The sequence below is a fragment of the Dermacentor andersoni genome, chromosome 6 (assembly GCF_023375885.2).
Source record: "Dermacentor andersoni chromosome 6, qqDerAnde1_hic_scaffold, whole genome shotgun sequence".
Taxonomy (NCBI): domain Eukaryota; kingdom Metazoa; phylum Arthropoda; class Arachnida; order Ixodida; family Ixodidae; genus Dermacentor; species Dermacentor andersoni.
This window is the reverse complement of record NC_092819.1, coordinates 165,885,835-165,902,911: the sequence shown is the minus strand read 5'-3', so window position 1 is coordinate 165,902,911 and position 17,077 is coordinate 165,885,835. Positions and strand designations below refer to the sequence as shown.

The window sequence follows — 17,077 nt, the reverse complement described above, 5'->3', positions numbered from 1 at the left end:
TGAAAACAAGGTTCACTGCACGTATACACAATACTTCGCAACAAGATATTTAATATACCTATAAGTTTAAGCATTGCCATTTGTTGGGCGTGTTGGTAAACTTAAAGCATATTTAGCGCCAGCAACCAAGGACGGAAGGGAGACGACACCACAAGTGCATTGTGGTGTCGTCTCCCTTCCGTCCTTGGTTGCTGGCACTAAATATGCTTACCTATAAGTCTCCAATAAATCTACTTGTCTAGGAAAGAGTCACTGTACATAATGAGTCAAACAAGGCAAATAAACATGTTGCGTAAACAGAGATTCACAGATCACAGCACCCCAACCCCCATTCTCCCTGATGTATCTCGTGCAACAGGAGGCGGCGCGCTTTCTCCTCGTTTTTCTTTCTTGCACACTCTAGACTGAGCCACCGTCGTCGGCTCACCCATGCCACCTTCCTCCCTCCCCCCCCCCCTGCTTTCACTCGCGCATACAGCATGCGGCGCGCAGTCACAATGTTATCGCCCTCTGACTTTATAGGGAACATGATGGCGATGGCAGGAATGCGCCTGGAGTGCCCATATAATTGCTATCACAATAATATAATAAGAGTATACAGCAATTAAGTGTCCCGTGGCCCATTACTTTCAGTAAAAGAAGTAACAAAATTGAACTTTGCAACAATTTGCTCAACCGCAACAACGTCTTCAATAACATCAAGGAGGTGGCGGCAAGAGGACGCAAGTCAGTAAACGTGTGGGCGGCTATTTCGTGTGACGGCCTAAGTTCACTTGTAAGAATCTCTGAGAGATTTAAGTGTGCTGTCTTTTGCACATTCCTGGAGCAATATATGATCCCACATGCATTGAATGGTCCACACCTGCATAGGCACTACCTATTCTAAAAGGGATGCAGCGATGGCGTAGTCTAGAGATAGAGCATCCGCCTCGCGTGCAACAGGATCGTGGTTCGAATCTCGGTGCCGCGCAATTTTCCACAGGATAAAAAAAAAATCCGCGTGTTGATAAATGTGCATAAACAGGCCTGGAGTGCGGCCTGATCCCAGCGACCAGAACCTGTAACGCGCTTTCTCACCAGAGAAGGATTGGCCAACCTGGTGCAGTACTTGGCCACAACCTCCTATATGAATACAACAATCAAACCCAGGCCCTCAGTCCCCAACAGCTGTGAAGCAACTGACTACGGTGGCAGTCAGACCTCTGACGCAGCAGAGGGTGCTAAGAATCTCTGGATCCGGACAGGCCGCCATTGGAATCTGAACCTGGCAACGTTTAACGCTAGAATGTTGTCTAGTAAGGCGAGCCTAGCAGTGCTATTGGAGGAATTCTGGCATTAAATGGGATATAACAGGGCTCAGTGAGGTTAGGAAAACAAATGAAGCATATAACAGTGCTAAAAAGCGAGCACATCCTGTGCTACCGGGGCTTAGTGGAGAGACGAGAACTAGGAGTCGGATTCCTGATTAATAAGGATATAGCTGGTAACATACAGGAATTCTATAACATTAACGAGAGGGTGGCAGGTCTTGTTGTGAAACTTAATAAAAGGTACAAATTCAAGGCCGTACAGGTGTATGCGCCTACATCCAGTCATGATGACTAGCAAGTCGAAAGTTTCTATGAAGACGTGGAATCGGCAATGGGTAAAGTCAAAACAAAATACACTACACTAATGGACGTCTTCAATGCCAGGGTAGGCAAGAAGCCGGCTGGAGACAAGTTAGGAGGGCAATATGGCATAGGTTATAGGAATAGCAGGGGAGAGTTAGTAGAGTTTGCGGAACAGAATATTATGCGGATAATGAATAACTTCTTCCGAAAGCGGGATAGCCGAAAGTGGACGTGGAGGACCCCGAACGGCGGGACTAGAAATGAAATAGACTTCATACTCTGCGCTAACCGTGGCATCATACAAGATGTGGACGTGCTCAGCAAGGTGCGCTGCAGTGACCATAGGATGGTAAGAACTCGAATTAGCCTAGACCTGAGGAGGGAACGGAAGAAACTGGTACATAAGAAGTCGATCAATGAGTTAGCGGTAAAAGGGAAAATACAGGAATTCCAGATCAAGCTACAGAACAGGTATTCGGCTTTAACTCAGGAGGAGGACCTTAGCGTTGAAGTAATGAACCACAATCTTATGGCCGTCATTAAAGACTGTGCAATAGAAGTCGGTGGTAACTTCGTTAGACAGGATACCAGTAATCTTTTGCAGGAGACGAAAGATCTGATTAATAAACGCTAATGTATGAAAGACTCTAACCCTACAGCTAGAACAGAACTGGCAGAACTTTCGAAGTTAATCAACAAGCGTAAGATAGCTGACATAAGGAAGTACAATATGGATAGAATTGAGCATGCTCTCAGGAACGGAGGAAGCCTAAAAGCAGCGAAGAAGAAACTAGGAATAGGCAAGAATCAGATGTATGCATTAAGAGACAAAGGCGGCAATATCATTAACACGGATAAGATAGTTCAAGTGGCTGAGGAATTCTATAGAGATTTATACAGTACCAGTGGAACGCACGACGATAATGGAAGAGAGAATAGTCTAGAGGAATTTGAAATCCCACAAGTAACGCCGGAAGAAGTAAAGAAAGCCTTGGGAGCTATGCAAAGGGGGAAGGCAGCTGGGGAGGATCAGGTAACAGCAGATTTGTTGCAGGATGGTGGGCAGATTGTTCTATAGAAACTGGCCACCCTGTATACGCAATGCCTCATGACCTCGAGCGTACCAGAATCTTGGAAGAATGCTAACATAATCCTAATCCATAAGAAAGGGGATGCCAAAGACATGAAAAATTATAGACTGATCAGCTTACTGTCAGTTGCCTACAAACTATTTTCTAAGGTAATCGCAAATAGAATCAGGAACACCTTACATTTCTGTCAAGCAAAGGACCAGGCAGGATTCCGTAAAGGCTACTCAACAATAGACCATATTCACACCATCAATCAGGTGATAAGAGAAATGTGCGGAATATAACCAACCCTTATATATAGCTTTCATTGATTACGAGAAAGCATTTGATTCTGTCGAAACCTCAGCAGTCATGGAGGCATTAGGGAATCAGGGTGTAAACGAGCCGTATGTAAAAATACTAAAAGATATCTATAGCGGCTCCACAGCTACCGTAGTCCTCCATAAAGAAAGCAACAAAATCCCAATAAAGAAAGGCGTCAGGCAGGGAGATACGATCTCTCCAATGCTATTCAGAGCGTGTTTACAGGAGGTATTCAGAGACCTGGATTGGGAAGAATTGGAGATAAAAGTTAATGGAGAATACCTTAGTAACTTGCGATTCGCTGATGATATTGCCTTGCTTAGTAACTCAGGGGACCAACTGCAATGCATGCTCAATTACCTGGAGAGGCAAAGCAGAAGGGTAGGTCTAAAAATTAATCTGCAGAAAACTAAAGTAATGTTTAACAGCCTCGGAAGAGAACAGCAGTTTACGACAGGTAACGAGGCACTGGAAGTGGTAAGGGAATACATCTACTTAAGGCAGGTAGTGACGGCGGATCCGCATCATGAGATGGAAATAATCAGAAGAATAAGAATGGGCTGGGTTGCGTTTGGCAGGCATTCTCAGATCGTGAACAGCAGGTTGCCATTATCCCTCAAGAGAAAAGTCAGGCCAGGCTGATGATGATTCCAAGAGGACCTGTCTCTTGTGCATACAGCAAAGGGACACGTCTCTTAGATAAATGAAGGGTACTGCACCTTGAGTGGTGCGCGAATGGTGCGGACATGAATAAAATAGAGCATGTTTGGGCACATATGAAGGCTAACCTTTCCACGCTCTCCTCGGACTTGGCGACTGCTAATGAACTGTAGGAAGCTATACAAGAGCAGTGGAAACGTCTTCAAGGTAATGCAGTCATCGTTGAGGCTCTCTACAGGTCTATGCCAGAAAGAATGGAGGCAGTCATTCAAACCGGTGGAGCCATGACCCGTTATTAGCCCACCCAACGCGCAAGGGTAAGCTAATGCTGATATAATGGGGAGCATCTTTTATGTGCGTTCAAGGCTTGTTACCATGTCACAACGCCCAATAAAAGCTTTTTAACTCACTACTGCGTGCAACTTCTCTCCATTCACAAGAACCAGGATACAGCAAATGAGGTATAAAAAACAATACTGCTTTTTCCTGTGCATGAACGCTATTACAGGCACTATAGTATCAAGCCGGTATCACTGCCATTTCGTACGTGTCATAGAGAGAAAGAGAGAGAGGGGGTATTTTGCGCAGAACTATAAGCAACACATTGCCACCCTCTGCGTGGTATAGCCACCTTAGCATCACTAGTGGCCGGTGAAATGCAATCAGCTGCCATTTCGTGGCAACGCTAGCGAAGCAGGAGTGCGAATAGTTAGCTTAAGAGCACCCCCCTTTCACTTCTGTTTTCTACAGCACCATCCACGTATCGCGCAAACTTGGTTTCGAGGCTATTTGCCACACATTCGCGTGTTGCCGCTCATATTGCTCACGATAATACTTTAATTTGGGAAATTTTAAAGAGAACAAAGGATGGTCTTTTTAAAAGAAAAACTAATCTTTAAAATGATGCTAATTTACTAACTGGCCCAAACTTGAGAGCTTTTCATGGATTTATTCCACTAACAAGGGCAAAAATATTTGCCTGACATTTCAGCCACTTTCATGGCAACAGGCTAGGAAAATTTGAAAACTGCTCTTTATAGATGCAGAGGGGAAAAAATTCACCGACGATTATGATACTCCCTATTGTGAAATTTGAGTGCAGCTGTATATGTGTTTTCATTTCGTGATATTGTCACCCAGCTATTACAACTAAAACAGTTTACCACCGACAGATTGGCAAAAAAACATCTGCCTTCAGCGATGGCTGGTCCTCGGAGAGCGCGCACGCAACCACGAACTTCGTCGTTCTCGCCTTAAGGGTCCCGTGTCATCACGTGCAAACTTATTTCGCGTCAATATATTGGCTGACACGCACAATCTGTCTCATGCGGCATGTTGCAAATGGAGCGAAGTGTCGCACGACTGCCTCGCTAATCCAGAGATCGTGAGAGGCAGCGTATGGGTGATGCGTAAACGCAATTTAGAGCAGCTGCCGCAGACAGACCACCGCTTATGCAGAGAATTGTTTCCATATGTCTGACGCACGCTACTCTTGCGCCATCTCATAGCCATCATCGCCACAGAGCACGTCTTGAGTAGCACTACGCTTTTCTTACTCTCTCTGCTATCGCCGTCCTTCACCCATGCTCCGCATTCACACTTTCATCCTTCGCTGTGCTCGTTCGCTTGGTTATGAGAAACGCCTCAGCCGAAGCTGATGCGGACGCTGACCGCAGGAACAGCCGCCTAAGAGCTACGCTCTAACCACCTGGACTGCAGCCATTATTAGGCAATATTCTGTACTTTTTCATCTCCACATCATAGCAGTGGTACTCCGAGGTAGGAAGATTATATCAATTCTAATGACCCGGAAACAGCCACTAAATATTGTTAGAGCCATAGGCACAACACCTCCTCTTTCGAACTGAACCAAATTGCATAATCGGCACAATTCGTAAAAAGCACTTCTGACCAACCTTCTGAACTTCTTTCATGAACACATAATTTCTTTTGGAAAAGTAAGATTGACATCGTTTTCTTTGGCATTCACAAAGCAAAACAGAAGCTTTTCATCACAATTAAATATGATTGACCACCAGACATTCCCCTACGGCCAAACTCATCTGAACACACAAAGGAAGTAGAATGAATTCAGGCCCAGATTCGTTGATTAAATAGAAAAAATATCTCATCAGCTCCAGCACGGCCAGCAATATACTTGAATAGTTTCAATCCTATCATATAGAATATTCTAACATTCTTTGATTACTTCCTTTTCAAATCAAATACAATAAAGCCTCGTTAAACTGAACCCGCTTAAACAGTAGTTTCATTTAAAAAGTAGTAAAGTCAAATCCCCGACTCAGTGGCCATTGAACATGATGTGTTTTGTATCTGCATAAACCGTAGCAGCTTATTGCGTACGTATCGATTCACACATAGTGTTTCCACTTTTCATTGCGCAAACACGGCGGTGCGTCGTCTCCATCGGGTGGCCCGGTAGAACAAGCATCAGAGGTCAGAACAACGGCCTCCAAGCTCCCTGTGTGTTTGCGCATGAAGCCACATCAACGTCATTTCGGCGCCGTGCCAGAGAGCGATGTGGTGTCGTGCAAACCAGGACTCGCGTCATGCCAAAGCTCAGATAAAAAAGACGCCGGCTGCTCAGCATAGAAGAAAAATTAGACACTGTTTGTGTTATTGAACGTGACACAAAGAAGTTAGCGCTGGCACGTGACAGGGATCTGCCGTTGACTATGGTGTGTGGCATTTGGAATGTGAAGAAGGTGCTCGGCAGCCCTGCTGCGACCGCGGAGAGATGTTGGCTACGAGGTTCGACTTTTTGCCATCGTTGCCTCTATTGTAGTGTCGACTAGCACCAGAGATGAGGACGACATGGAAAGCGACAGCATGGGCAATTCAGGCCCGACAGTGGTAGAAGTTGCACGTAACGTCAGCCTCATGAATGCAATCGTTGCAACAAGAACAGACCCCTCAATGAAAAAGGCGCCCCACAACTTCTGCAGCGCTATCGCGCGCGCGCATAGCCAACGAGAAAACTGCCATGCAAGTGTTTGCTGAGAAGAGGGGGCTGGCTGAAAAGCTGGCTCGCAGCTTCAGTAAGTTTGAGGCTGCTGTCGTCGCTGCTAGGCTGCTACGGCATCAAACGAAAATAACACTTTTGTCTCGCGAAGTGAATAAATACTGCATGTTTTTTTCCAGTTTCATCGCACCCTTTCTGAGTTCTGTTTTTGACAGGTAAGTGGGCAAAGCCACAAGACGCCGGTTGTAGACACACTACTGCTTCAAAAGTCAGAACTCGCTGCACCTTGGAAGAAAAACTGTGTGCCTCTTTAAAGGGACACTAAAGGTTACTATTAAGTCAACGTGGACTGTTGAAATACCATCACAGAAACCTCGAAACGCTTGTTTCGTGCCAAGGAGAGACTTATTTTAAGAGAAAATGCGTTCTGAAGCGTCCGCGTACCTCTAGCGCAGTTCAAATCGCCCGCCCTCCGATCGAGGAGTACTGACATCATGGTCTCATAGTGACGTTGCGCCATCGGTGAGTAGAACGGCGTCCGCAGACGGCGCTACGGCTTTTCTGCGCAAAACGCAAACGCGCGGCCAGAAACAGAGCCAAGACAGAGCCGACAGCAGAGCGAAACCGGGAGTATGGTGGCTAGCGGAAAGAGAAACGAATTACGTCCCACATTACGTCCCACGGCACACGGAGAGTCCGTTTTCGTTAAACTATAGGCTGCGGCGAGCTCGCAGCGTGGTCGGCGTGGTCTGTGAGAAGTGACGAGCCTTTTCGCACTTGCAACAGGGCATAAAAAAGTGCGAATCGACGCAAAACTCGGCCTAGAAACGTGCTTCGCCACAGCCAGGGCTCAATACGACCCAAGCTGGCACGACCCAGATATCGTTTCCCGCACCGCCACCAGGCGCCGCTACTATACCTCAAGCTCCAGCGCAAGACGCCCATGAGCTGGTACTTCATTCTATGACGCCAACTTCGACGCTCGTCGCAATGGACCCTGACACCGACAGATTGGCTCGCGATGGTGGGCTCAACTTCAGCGATTTGAACACCGACGAGTGCGACCTGCTGCTGAGGGCTCGCACTGCCGGCGTCGTTGCGTACTACGACGGCGGCCTCGACACCGGCTCTCCGGAGCGGGAAAGCAACGAGGGCTTCCCACGACATCACATGGACGTGGCATTCTCGCTGCTTGTTCCAAATGAAACTTTCGCGAGCCAGCAGAACCCTCACAGCACGACGCGATAACGAAACTACTGAAACTCCAAAGCGTGCGCGGCGCAGAGTCGAGCGCGCACAGTCGAGCGAAAACGAAACCTTTCGAACACCCATATTACTGAAGGGTAACCTCAAAATGTTATTTTTTTTTAGAATCGAATAGACGTAGACAAGTAGCATTTTTTTCCGTCTTATAATCAAATGAAATGATATTTTTAATACGAGTAGTTGAGTATTAGTAACACAAATTATGAGGAGTGCTTTCGTCATCGGGCTAGTACCGGAATGTCGCTGGGGGGTCTCAAATCGTGTCATGCATTTACCTCAATTTCTCGGTTACTAAAGCTCTGTTCGCGATTATATTGACGCCTTAGACGTTCTAGAACATTGCTCTACCACTTTAACTTGAGTTTCTGGTAACCTTTAGTGTCCCTTTAATGAATCGTGCACACTGTGCAATATGTACGAAGCTGTGAAAAATGGTGGCATTCACTTCCCCTGCCTCAGTGCAGATGGCCCCAAACTCTATGATTTCAAAGCAGCCGCCCCCGACCCACAACTGAACTCCAAAGCCATCCCAGAGTCAGTGCAGTACAGCACCAACCCTTTGAAATTTTCCTTGCTGAATTGAAATTGTTAACAACATGTTAAAGAGGTGTTCATGTGAAGCTTTAGAATGTGTTTTAAAGATTGACACTTTACTTCTTTGACACTTTGACACTTCAACTCTGTCTTGGTTCTGTTGGGAGCTGTGCATTGTGTGAGCTTTACTACTAAGTGACACGTGTAACGAATTAGTATTTTGTAGACCCCATGCGGTTTGTTATGAAGGCGTTCGACTGCGCTTCCATGAACGTCACCTACCGTATTTACTTGCATAATGATCACATTAGCGTAATGATTACACTCCCGAATTTTGTCGTCAAAATTCGATTTTATTCTTACCGGCATAATGATTGCACCCCGAACTTGCAGCAGCAATATGTCACGTGCCAAAATGATGATCGCGCTTACCATCTGTCAAATGCTGTTGCATGCTGCGCGAACGACTTTTCAAGACATACCAAGCAGTCTGCACGCAACAAACAGATTCCTAAGCAGATGCCCCATTTCATACCTTTCATCACTTTCCACACGTCCATGAAAAAAAAAGAAGAAAACTACAACGAAACTTGCCTTGGCTTTATTATTAGTCGGTTTTACAATGGTTGTTGTCAACAACAACAAAAAAGGTGCCTTTTGATTTCTCTCGTCTGCACTCGTGGGCATGCAACAAATCGCAAGCGGCAACAATAGTAGCCACGTTTACACTGATACGTTAGAAGTGTACCCTATTCATACTTAATCTTAATTATGGGGTTTTACGTGCCAAAACCACTTTCTGATTATGAGGCACACCGTAGTAGAGGACTCCGGAAATTTCGACCACCTGGGGTTCTTTAACGTGCACCTAAATCTAAGTGCACGGGTGTTTTCACATTTCGCCCCCATCTAAATGCGGCTGCCGTGGCCGGGATTCAATCCCGTGACCTCATGCTCAGCAGCCTAACACCATAGCCACTGAGCAACCACGGCGGGTCCCTATTCATCCGCTGATGCTTGTAACACAGCTAAGATGTTCGCCCACCCTTAGTGGAAACGTGACATATTGGGATAGTAGTGAAGACAAATGCCACAGTTTTCACAGCATACCCGCCATGTGTTTCTATGTCACTGGCAGCTAAGTGCACCCATCTCTGTTTCTGTCTATGTTATTGCTGCAGACTTGCCGATATTAACGATATTATTCAGTACTGATATGGAAGAAACTGTTTCAATGCATGTAATGTACTCACAAGAAGAAAGAAAAACGCATTCGGCACATTTGGCTTGCTCTGCCCTAGCGACTCTCTCTAGTGCCTCACGCTTCGCTCCAACTCCACGCCAACAGCATCGCTCTTTGTTGAGATTAAGGATTTCACTTGTGGGGAGGAGGCGCGCCAACTGTCTATGCTGCCTCTCAACAATCGACCTCCCCAGCCTGACACCTCTCTGGCTGCTCCCATTAGGCGGGCCATTTGCGAGGAACTTGCCGAGTCGCTACCTTCAGTTCAACCCTGCCCTCCCGTGGCAGCACCTCTGACCTATGCTGAAGTCGCCGCGCGACCTGTGCCACCGACGTTTGCGTTTCCTGCGCCAATGCGACTTCAAGCTGCACCTCCTCCCGCGTCGCCTCCAATTCCGTGTCGAAGGACAGTTCAGGCCCCTTGGCACACATGCGACAACCGACACATATGCTTCGCTTGCGGTGCCACCGGCCATGTCGCGCGCTTCTGCCATTGTCGCATGCCACCTGCTAACGCTGCTGTCGCAACGCCTGGATATGGCTATTTTCACGATATTACCATTTTTCCATTTACCGTTTTACCGATTCTTTTTTTACCGATTTACCGCCATTTTTGTTTTGGTGTCCCGTAGTGTTACAGCAGCAGCCGCCTGTTTGTTGACCTGTTGTTACCGCAGCAAATGCAAGATAAAATTTTGTTGTTTTTTTCTTCGCGGAAAATTTAACCTGCGTAATGATTGCACCCTGAATTTCCGTCAATTTTCTTTTTTAAGTGCAATCATTATGCGAGTAAATACGGTATATACAGGCTCTTCCAATAAAAACAAAGGGAAAATGTCACATTCATCAAGCTGGCAAACAAGGCTACCCAAGACACTCCATTCAAAAAACCACCTGTTAATGAAAACAAAACCAGAAAATGCCACACAAATTCAAGTCCACCCAATCTGCAGAAACCTGCTTGCCTTCCTTACACACTTAGAACCAACAAAGCCATTACCCACACACAGTAAAATATAATTTATTCGACCCTTGTTATTTTGGAACATTAGAAAATTTTGACTTGCCCTCTAGTTCCAGAAAGCGTACACATTGTTTTTTGGCATCACTGAATGTTGGTTCATTTGGAGGTATTTGGTTGCACCCCGGTTATTTCGTACAACATCATAGCACGTTGAGCATCTTGTGGGGCGCACTTTGAAATCCTTCGCACAATGCTTAGAAGAAGTTCCGGCGCGCTCAACCTTGGTTCTACGGCGAACTTGGGGCCAAGTTCAAGAACACCTTCAACGTAGTCTGGAAGACTAACCTCGCTGAAGGTTCTGACGCCACAAGGTCCGGTAGGTTTCTTCTTATGGATGCTGTCGCACAGGCCAGGTAAGGTCCTCTGCCACAGAAATTCCATGCCGCTACTGATGATCGCCAGGAAGTCGCTCCACTTCCCGCAGGCACCTTGTTGTCTCCCTGGAGCGTCCAGAGTCCAACAAATGGCAATGCTGAAATTTATTTCTAGTACATCGGGCTCTTTTCTGCGTTCATCGTTAAATCCATGTTCAGTGGCCCCCCTCCTCATCTACGCCAATTGCCAAGCTCGGTCACTTTCCTTCTACATTCGCTGCAAGCCTTTCCCCAACGAAGTCCTGCGGTTGTTTGGTCGCCTTGCTCCTTCCGTTGGCCATGGCATCAGAGTCCTAAAGATAATGAGAAGCGAGTGGCAAAGGCAAGCACGGGTAGTGAAAGGTTTGCTGAGAGCGATGCTGGACGCTCCAGGGAGACAACAAGGTGGCTGCGGGAAGTGGAGCGACTTCCTGGCGAGCATCAGTAGCGGCACGGAATTTCTGTGCAAGAGGACCTTACCCGGCCTGCGCGACAGCATCCAGGTTGAGCGCACCAGAACTTCTTCTAAGCATTGTGCGAAGGATTTCAAAGTGCGCCCCACAAGGTGAAGCGAACCGATGTATCTCTGAAGGGGTCGATGTAGTCTCGCGCAACAAACCGATGGTCTCACGTGTACCGGTTAAGCGCGCAACTTCGTTTTTGTGAAAGAACGGACTGTGTGTTTTGGCAGCGGACAAGGAAGGTGGCTTTGTTGTCTTCAAGGAAGGTGATTTTAATACGAAAGCCTGCTCTGCGATTGCCTCTGTTTTTGACCAGTGTAGCAATGTATCTCTCGGAAAAATCAAGCTAGAAGCAAAGCATCTTTGTAAGAAGGCAGACCTTAGTCAGTTGGTTCGTGAAATTGACAACGCGAAGTCTGGTTGCCTTCAAATTATGTTTAGTGCGAAGACACACAAACCCGATTACCCATTAAGGGTAATAGTTTCAGAAACAGGGTCATGGCAGAAAAACTTGGCTCTTTTCTTGCAAGAAAAGCTCTGAATTCTTAATATTGACGACCCATTTTTGGTTAGGAGCTCTGCAGAAATCGTAGATTTCCTGAAAGAAAATTCTGACAAAAGCTTATCAGCTTGCTCCTTTGACATAAAGGACTTGTACTACTCCTTGCCTCAAAAGAAACTAATAACTTGCGTAGATGAGTGCATAGACGAGTATGGTGTGGTTTTGTTCCAAAATTCAGCCGGTTTGTCCGTTCAGGGCTTTTTAGATATGCTTAGTTGCTATCTTTACTCTACATATGCAGCATGGAATGACAACATATTCATTCAAAAGCAAGGGGTTTGCATCGGTTCATGTTTGGCGCCCATACTAAGTGACATTTTTCTAGCTCACCATAACAAAAACCTGTCTAGTACCTTGTCGGAGCACAGTGTGGTTAAAGTTGTCAGATACGTTGACGACTATCTCGTCCTTTTTGAACCAGACGCAAGTTTTACAGTAGGCAAGCTTTACAAAGTTTTTTTCTGCAGGCCTTAGCCCACTTACTCTCACGATTGAAGAGCCCACCAATAACGTACTGCGTTTCCTAGATATTCAGCTCGAGTTCATGGAACGGCACACTTGTTGGGAATATAAACCTAGAACTAATAAACCCCTATTATCATATCGGTCAGCCCACTCGAAGCTCGTCAAGAGGAGCATTGCCAACTTATGCTTTGGAAATGCTTTAAAGAAGTCTTGCCACCATAAGATCTATACGAGTCTTATGGATCAGTCGGGAAGGTTATCAGCAGCAGGGTTTCCGGAATCAGTGCAAGTTTCGGTCGTAGAGGGGCTGCTAGAAAGGTGCAGGTCAGATAGCACAATTCGCGACACAGCAAATCAATGGACGGAACGCAGAAGGAAGGTAGCGGTAGTGCCCTACCTGCATAGAACGGCACATAATCTTAAGAAAATGGCTAGTTGGGTGGACACAAAAGTGATCTTTTCAGCACCAGAAAAGCTGGCAAAAGTATGTCGATTAACGGACCCGTATTGTAAGCCAGCTGCCGGATGCTCTACGAATCGCCAGTGGGCTGTGTAGAAGCTGCTGTATATGAGTTTCCGCTGTCCTGTGGGAAAAAATACATCAGACAGACAGGGAGATGTCTTAAGGACGGATTACAGGAACATAGCCTAAATGTGAAAAATCAGCAATAGGGTCATCTGTCAACTTATTGTCAGGAATGCGGCTGTGCGCCGGTGTATGGATCCTGCCGCGTTCTTGCGAAGCACAAAGATAAAAACGTGCGAGAGATTATTGAGGCTCAGGCTATCAGGCAGAATAGTGATACGTGTGTTAGTGCCCCTTCAGTCGACTTGTTAGATAAGGAGACGGCTTTTTTGGATGGTTAAGATTTGGATGAGGTGGCGCCACTGTGCATGGGTTAAATAGGTGTTTTTCCTGAAAATCAAGTTGTTGAAGTTAGTGCATTGTGGTGTCATCTCCCTTCCGTCCTTGTTTGCTGGTGCTAAATATGCTTTCAGTTTACCAACACGCCCAACAAATGGCAATGCATGCATTCAGGTCACCATTAGGGTCAGATGCATGCGTGCTGCCCTGACAACTTTTAATTGCATGACAAGGGCAAACTTTAAAGCCCTAGCCCCATGTACACTTGCGCGCCTGCCATGCCTGCGAGGAATGGTGGTTTGCATCGGCAAGAGACGGTGCACGCTCACTGGGCTCACTCTTGACGCCCTGAAAGATGCCACTTTGTACTTTGTTACTGACCGTGTTTCAAGGTGCTTGAATATCTATAAACATAATTGTTATATTTTTATAGCTGTTAGATCAGCACAAAAAGGATAGAAGAAGCACTTTCTTGCATGACATAAATCTGCTTCACTGAGAGTTGAATGCACCGCGCCGTAGGTGCGTAGTCAGGCGCACCCACGTGAGGTATCCCAAATCCATGATAACAGAGAGGAGCTGTTCACCGAGATTGGGCCCCATTTCAACGCATACGAGCGGTGCCACACTGTCTGCGCATGCGTGGGCGCGCAGATGCGAGCTTGCGCAAGTGTACGTTTGGTCTGTGCTTAAGAGCAAAATAACAAATGTCTTGGCCAATAGAAATGTATGGGCGCCAATACAGATTCAATAACTGAAAAATCTAATTAACCATAATCTGCTTAATGATAGTTTATTATATATACCATGCTCTTAAAGATGCGACATTTACACCATGACCAGAACATCATCTTTCATGCTAAAACTAGCATGATTACAGCAGATTGCTTACAATTAAAAATTAATAAGCTAGAGCACTAATCAACATGAACTGACATAATGCTAGGAGGGTCTCACCAATGGCCTTAGTGTAGTGCCGGGCCCCAAGCAGGAGCTCTGGTGCACGGTACCAGAATGTCACCACCACAGGGTCCAGGTCAGCCAGTGGCTTCAGTGGCGAGTTGAACAGCCGCGCAAAGCCCATGTCCGCTGAAACAGTGAGTCACAACTGGCTCTCACATTTCTGAGCTGCTTACAACTTGCTCTCTTTTCACATCATTATTTTGGATTACTAGTTACAAACTGCAAAAGTGTCCTGGGATAAGGAAGTTTGGATTCAAGTCTTGAAATCGGTGCTCATACCGTGCACATGAGAATGCCTTTGTTAAACAGCTGTTCAGCTTATCTGAACGAAATTTGTTGCATTTAAAATAGCAAAGTTAAACCCTGGCCACTGCGTTGAGCAGACTTTTTACATAAATTTTAAGCTAAAATAACCAAAATTCTGTAAATTAACAACAAAGCAGATTGGAAGCACCAGTTTGCAACTCAATAACTATGCCGCAAAAGCAGACATTGCAAGTCAGCAAACTGCTTCTAATCACGCATCTATAGCAGGCAAACCTACTGCAATAGATTACAGTTTATGTGAAATTGTTTTTGTGTAAATTGTATTTTTGTATAAATTGTTGGTATAATGAATGAATGAATGAAGCTTTATTTCCCACTGAACATGGAGGAGGATGACAAAAAAGGCCGTAAAGAGACGGCTTGAAAACTCTCAACCCCCGAGAACACATGGCAGAGAGACAGTTCAGCAAAGCATGCAATAAAGAAAGACAATAAAACCATAAATTTGGTGCAGCATGTCAGCACATACAGAAAACACTGCTGTTCCTTCTGTGTACATTGAAAAATATGTGAAAACTATAAGGTATGCTGTGACATTTGCCAACAAAAAACAAGAAATGGTAATAACAACAAAAAAGAGTACGTAACACGGAAGTACCTTTACAAAAAGCACTCAAAAACAATTTACATAAACAGAAGTAAGTAATTTACATAATGAATAGTGCAGTCAATCATATTGCTTAACTGGCAAAGCATCCAAGCCAAATATCTAAAGATCATTTAATCGGTGCAACAAATTAGCGTTCAGTGATAGTGAGCCATACGTGGAACGGCAAGTCGGAACCTTCTAAAGTTTGGTCCTCTGAGTGTCCTAGGTAGCAGTGCTTCTTTCTAAATTCTCAATTTCCATAAACAAGAAATTCCTCTGCTTAACACCTAAAGAATATGCTCACGCTAGCCTATATCGGTATTGATACCTAAACTGTCAAAATCTATCAGAATCTCTTCAAACACTGCGACATAGACTTGCAATAGCCTGCAGAATTCTTTTTTGAGCTTTTAGGAGCCTCATAACAATTCTTTGTATGGTTGTGCCTCATACTAAATTGCAGCAATTTAAATAGGAAAGAAAAAGAGATTTGTACAATAATAGTTTCATGGATTGTGGTAGTAAATAGTGATTTCTGTTTAATATGCCTGTAATATGGCCCAATTTTCGCAATATGAAATTCACATGGTCTTCCCATGTTAACATCTCAGAAAAGTAAACACAAAGAACAGTTATAGATTTAACAATTTCAATTTTCAAAGAATGAAAAGTGATGTTATATTCTGCAGGAATTCATCTGCTTTTAGCTCACAAAATAGCTACTTTGGTTTCATTTGTATTGATATTTAGCTTGTTTCTTTTCTTCCACGAATGTAATTCTTGCATAACCTTATTCGCCATTGAAAAATGCAGTGTCTGGAGGTGAAGAGGCTACAAAAATCCTGGTTTCATCAGCATATATTATATATTTAGCAATGGGAGAAATGTGCACTACTATGTCGTTTATGTACAAGTTGAAGAAAGTAAGGGACGAAGAAACTTTCTTGGGGAACCCCAGAAATTATTTTTCATTTTCACTGATGTTTCATCACCTATGGAAACGAACTGGAATCTATTTGATACATAACGCCTTGAGAGTTCAAGAGGCAGACCGCGTATACCATAGTGGTTTATATTTGTCAAACAGATACAATGATCTACACAGCTGAATGCCTGAGTGACATCAATAAAACACCGACAACTATGTTTTTATCGTCAGGATTTCTGAGCAAGTATTCTTTTTGGTCAAGCAAAGCAAGCTCAGTGGAGCAGTGTTTTTGGAAGCCATATCGAGCTTTTATTATGATGTTGTTATTATTGCAGAATAACTCAAGAATCTCTTTAAATTATTCACTCTAGACCCTTGGAAAAGGCTGGAAGAATCGATACTGGCCCGTTATTTCTAACACTATTTTTGCTACCTTTTTTTATGCAACAAAATCGCCCGTCCTTTCTGCATCTTAAATGCAAAGAGACCTGCTGGTATAAAAAGACTGAAGATGTGTATTAAGACCGGCACAATAATGTCAATTACATACTTTATGGGCTTAATCTGTGTACTATCAGTGCCACAGATCTACATATTGCCACCTGGTGTTTTGAGCCAGCGTTGCGTGCTCAGCAAAAACGGCGATTGAAGACGACGAAGACAAAGATCTCGGGCCAGCTGGAGAACCGTCCTTTTGTGTCTGACATTTTCGTGTCTGGCTGCTGATACTGCTGCTTACTCTTGCCTTAGCGCGTGACAAACTGGAGGAGGTGCTGGGTAATCTAATCTATGCACCAAACCCCTCCGGGCAGCAGGAGCTCCAGCCCCGTACCGGTGGTTACACCTG

The 17,077-nt window shown here is 45.0% G+C and overlaps 1 protein-coding gene across 4 annotated transcripts in view; it reads right to left on the bottom strand.

Moving 5' to 3' along the window:
- LOC126523402 (cyclin-dependent kinase 8-like) overlaps nucleotides 1-17,077 on the bottom strand; it is a 275,486-nt gene that overhangs the window by 188,783 nt on the left and 69,626 nt on the right. For all 4 annotated transcript variants that reach the window (XM_050172023.3, XM_050172024.3, XM_050172025.3 and 1 more), the window contains exon 7: nucleotides 14,381-14,512. In XM_050172023.3, coding sequence (XP_050027980.1) covers nucleotides 14,381-14,512 — 132 coding nt within the window. The remainder of the gene's footprint in view (nucleotides 1-14,380; nucleotides 14,513-17,077) is intronic.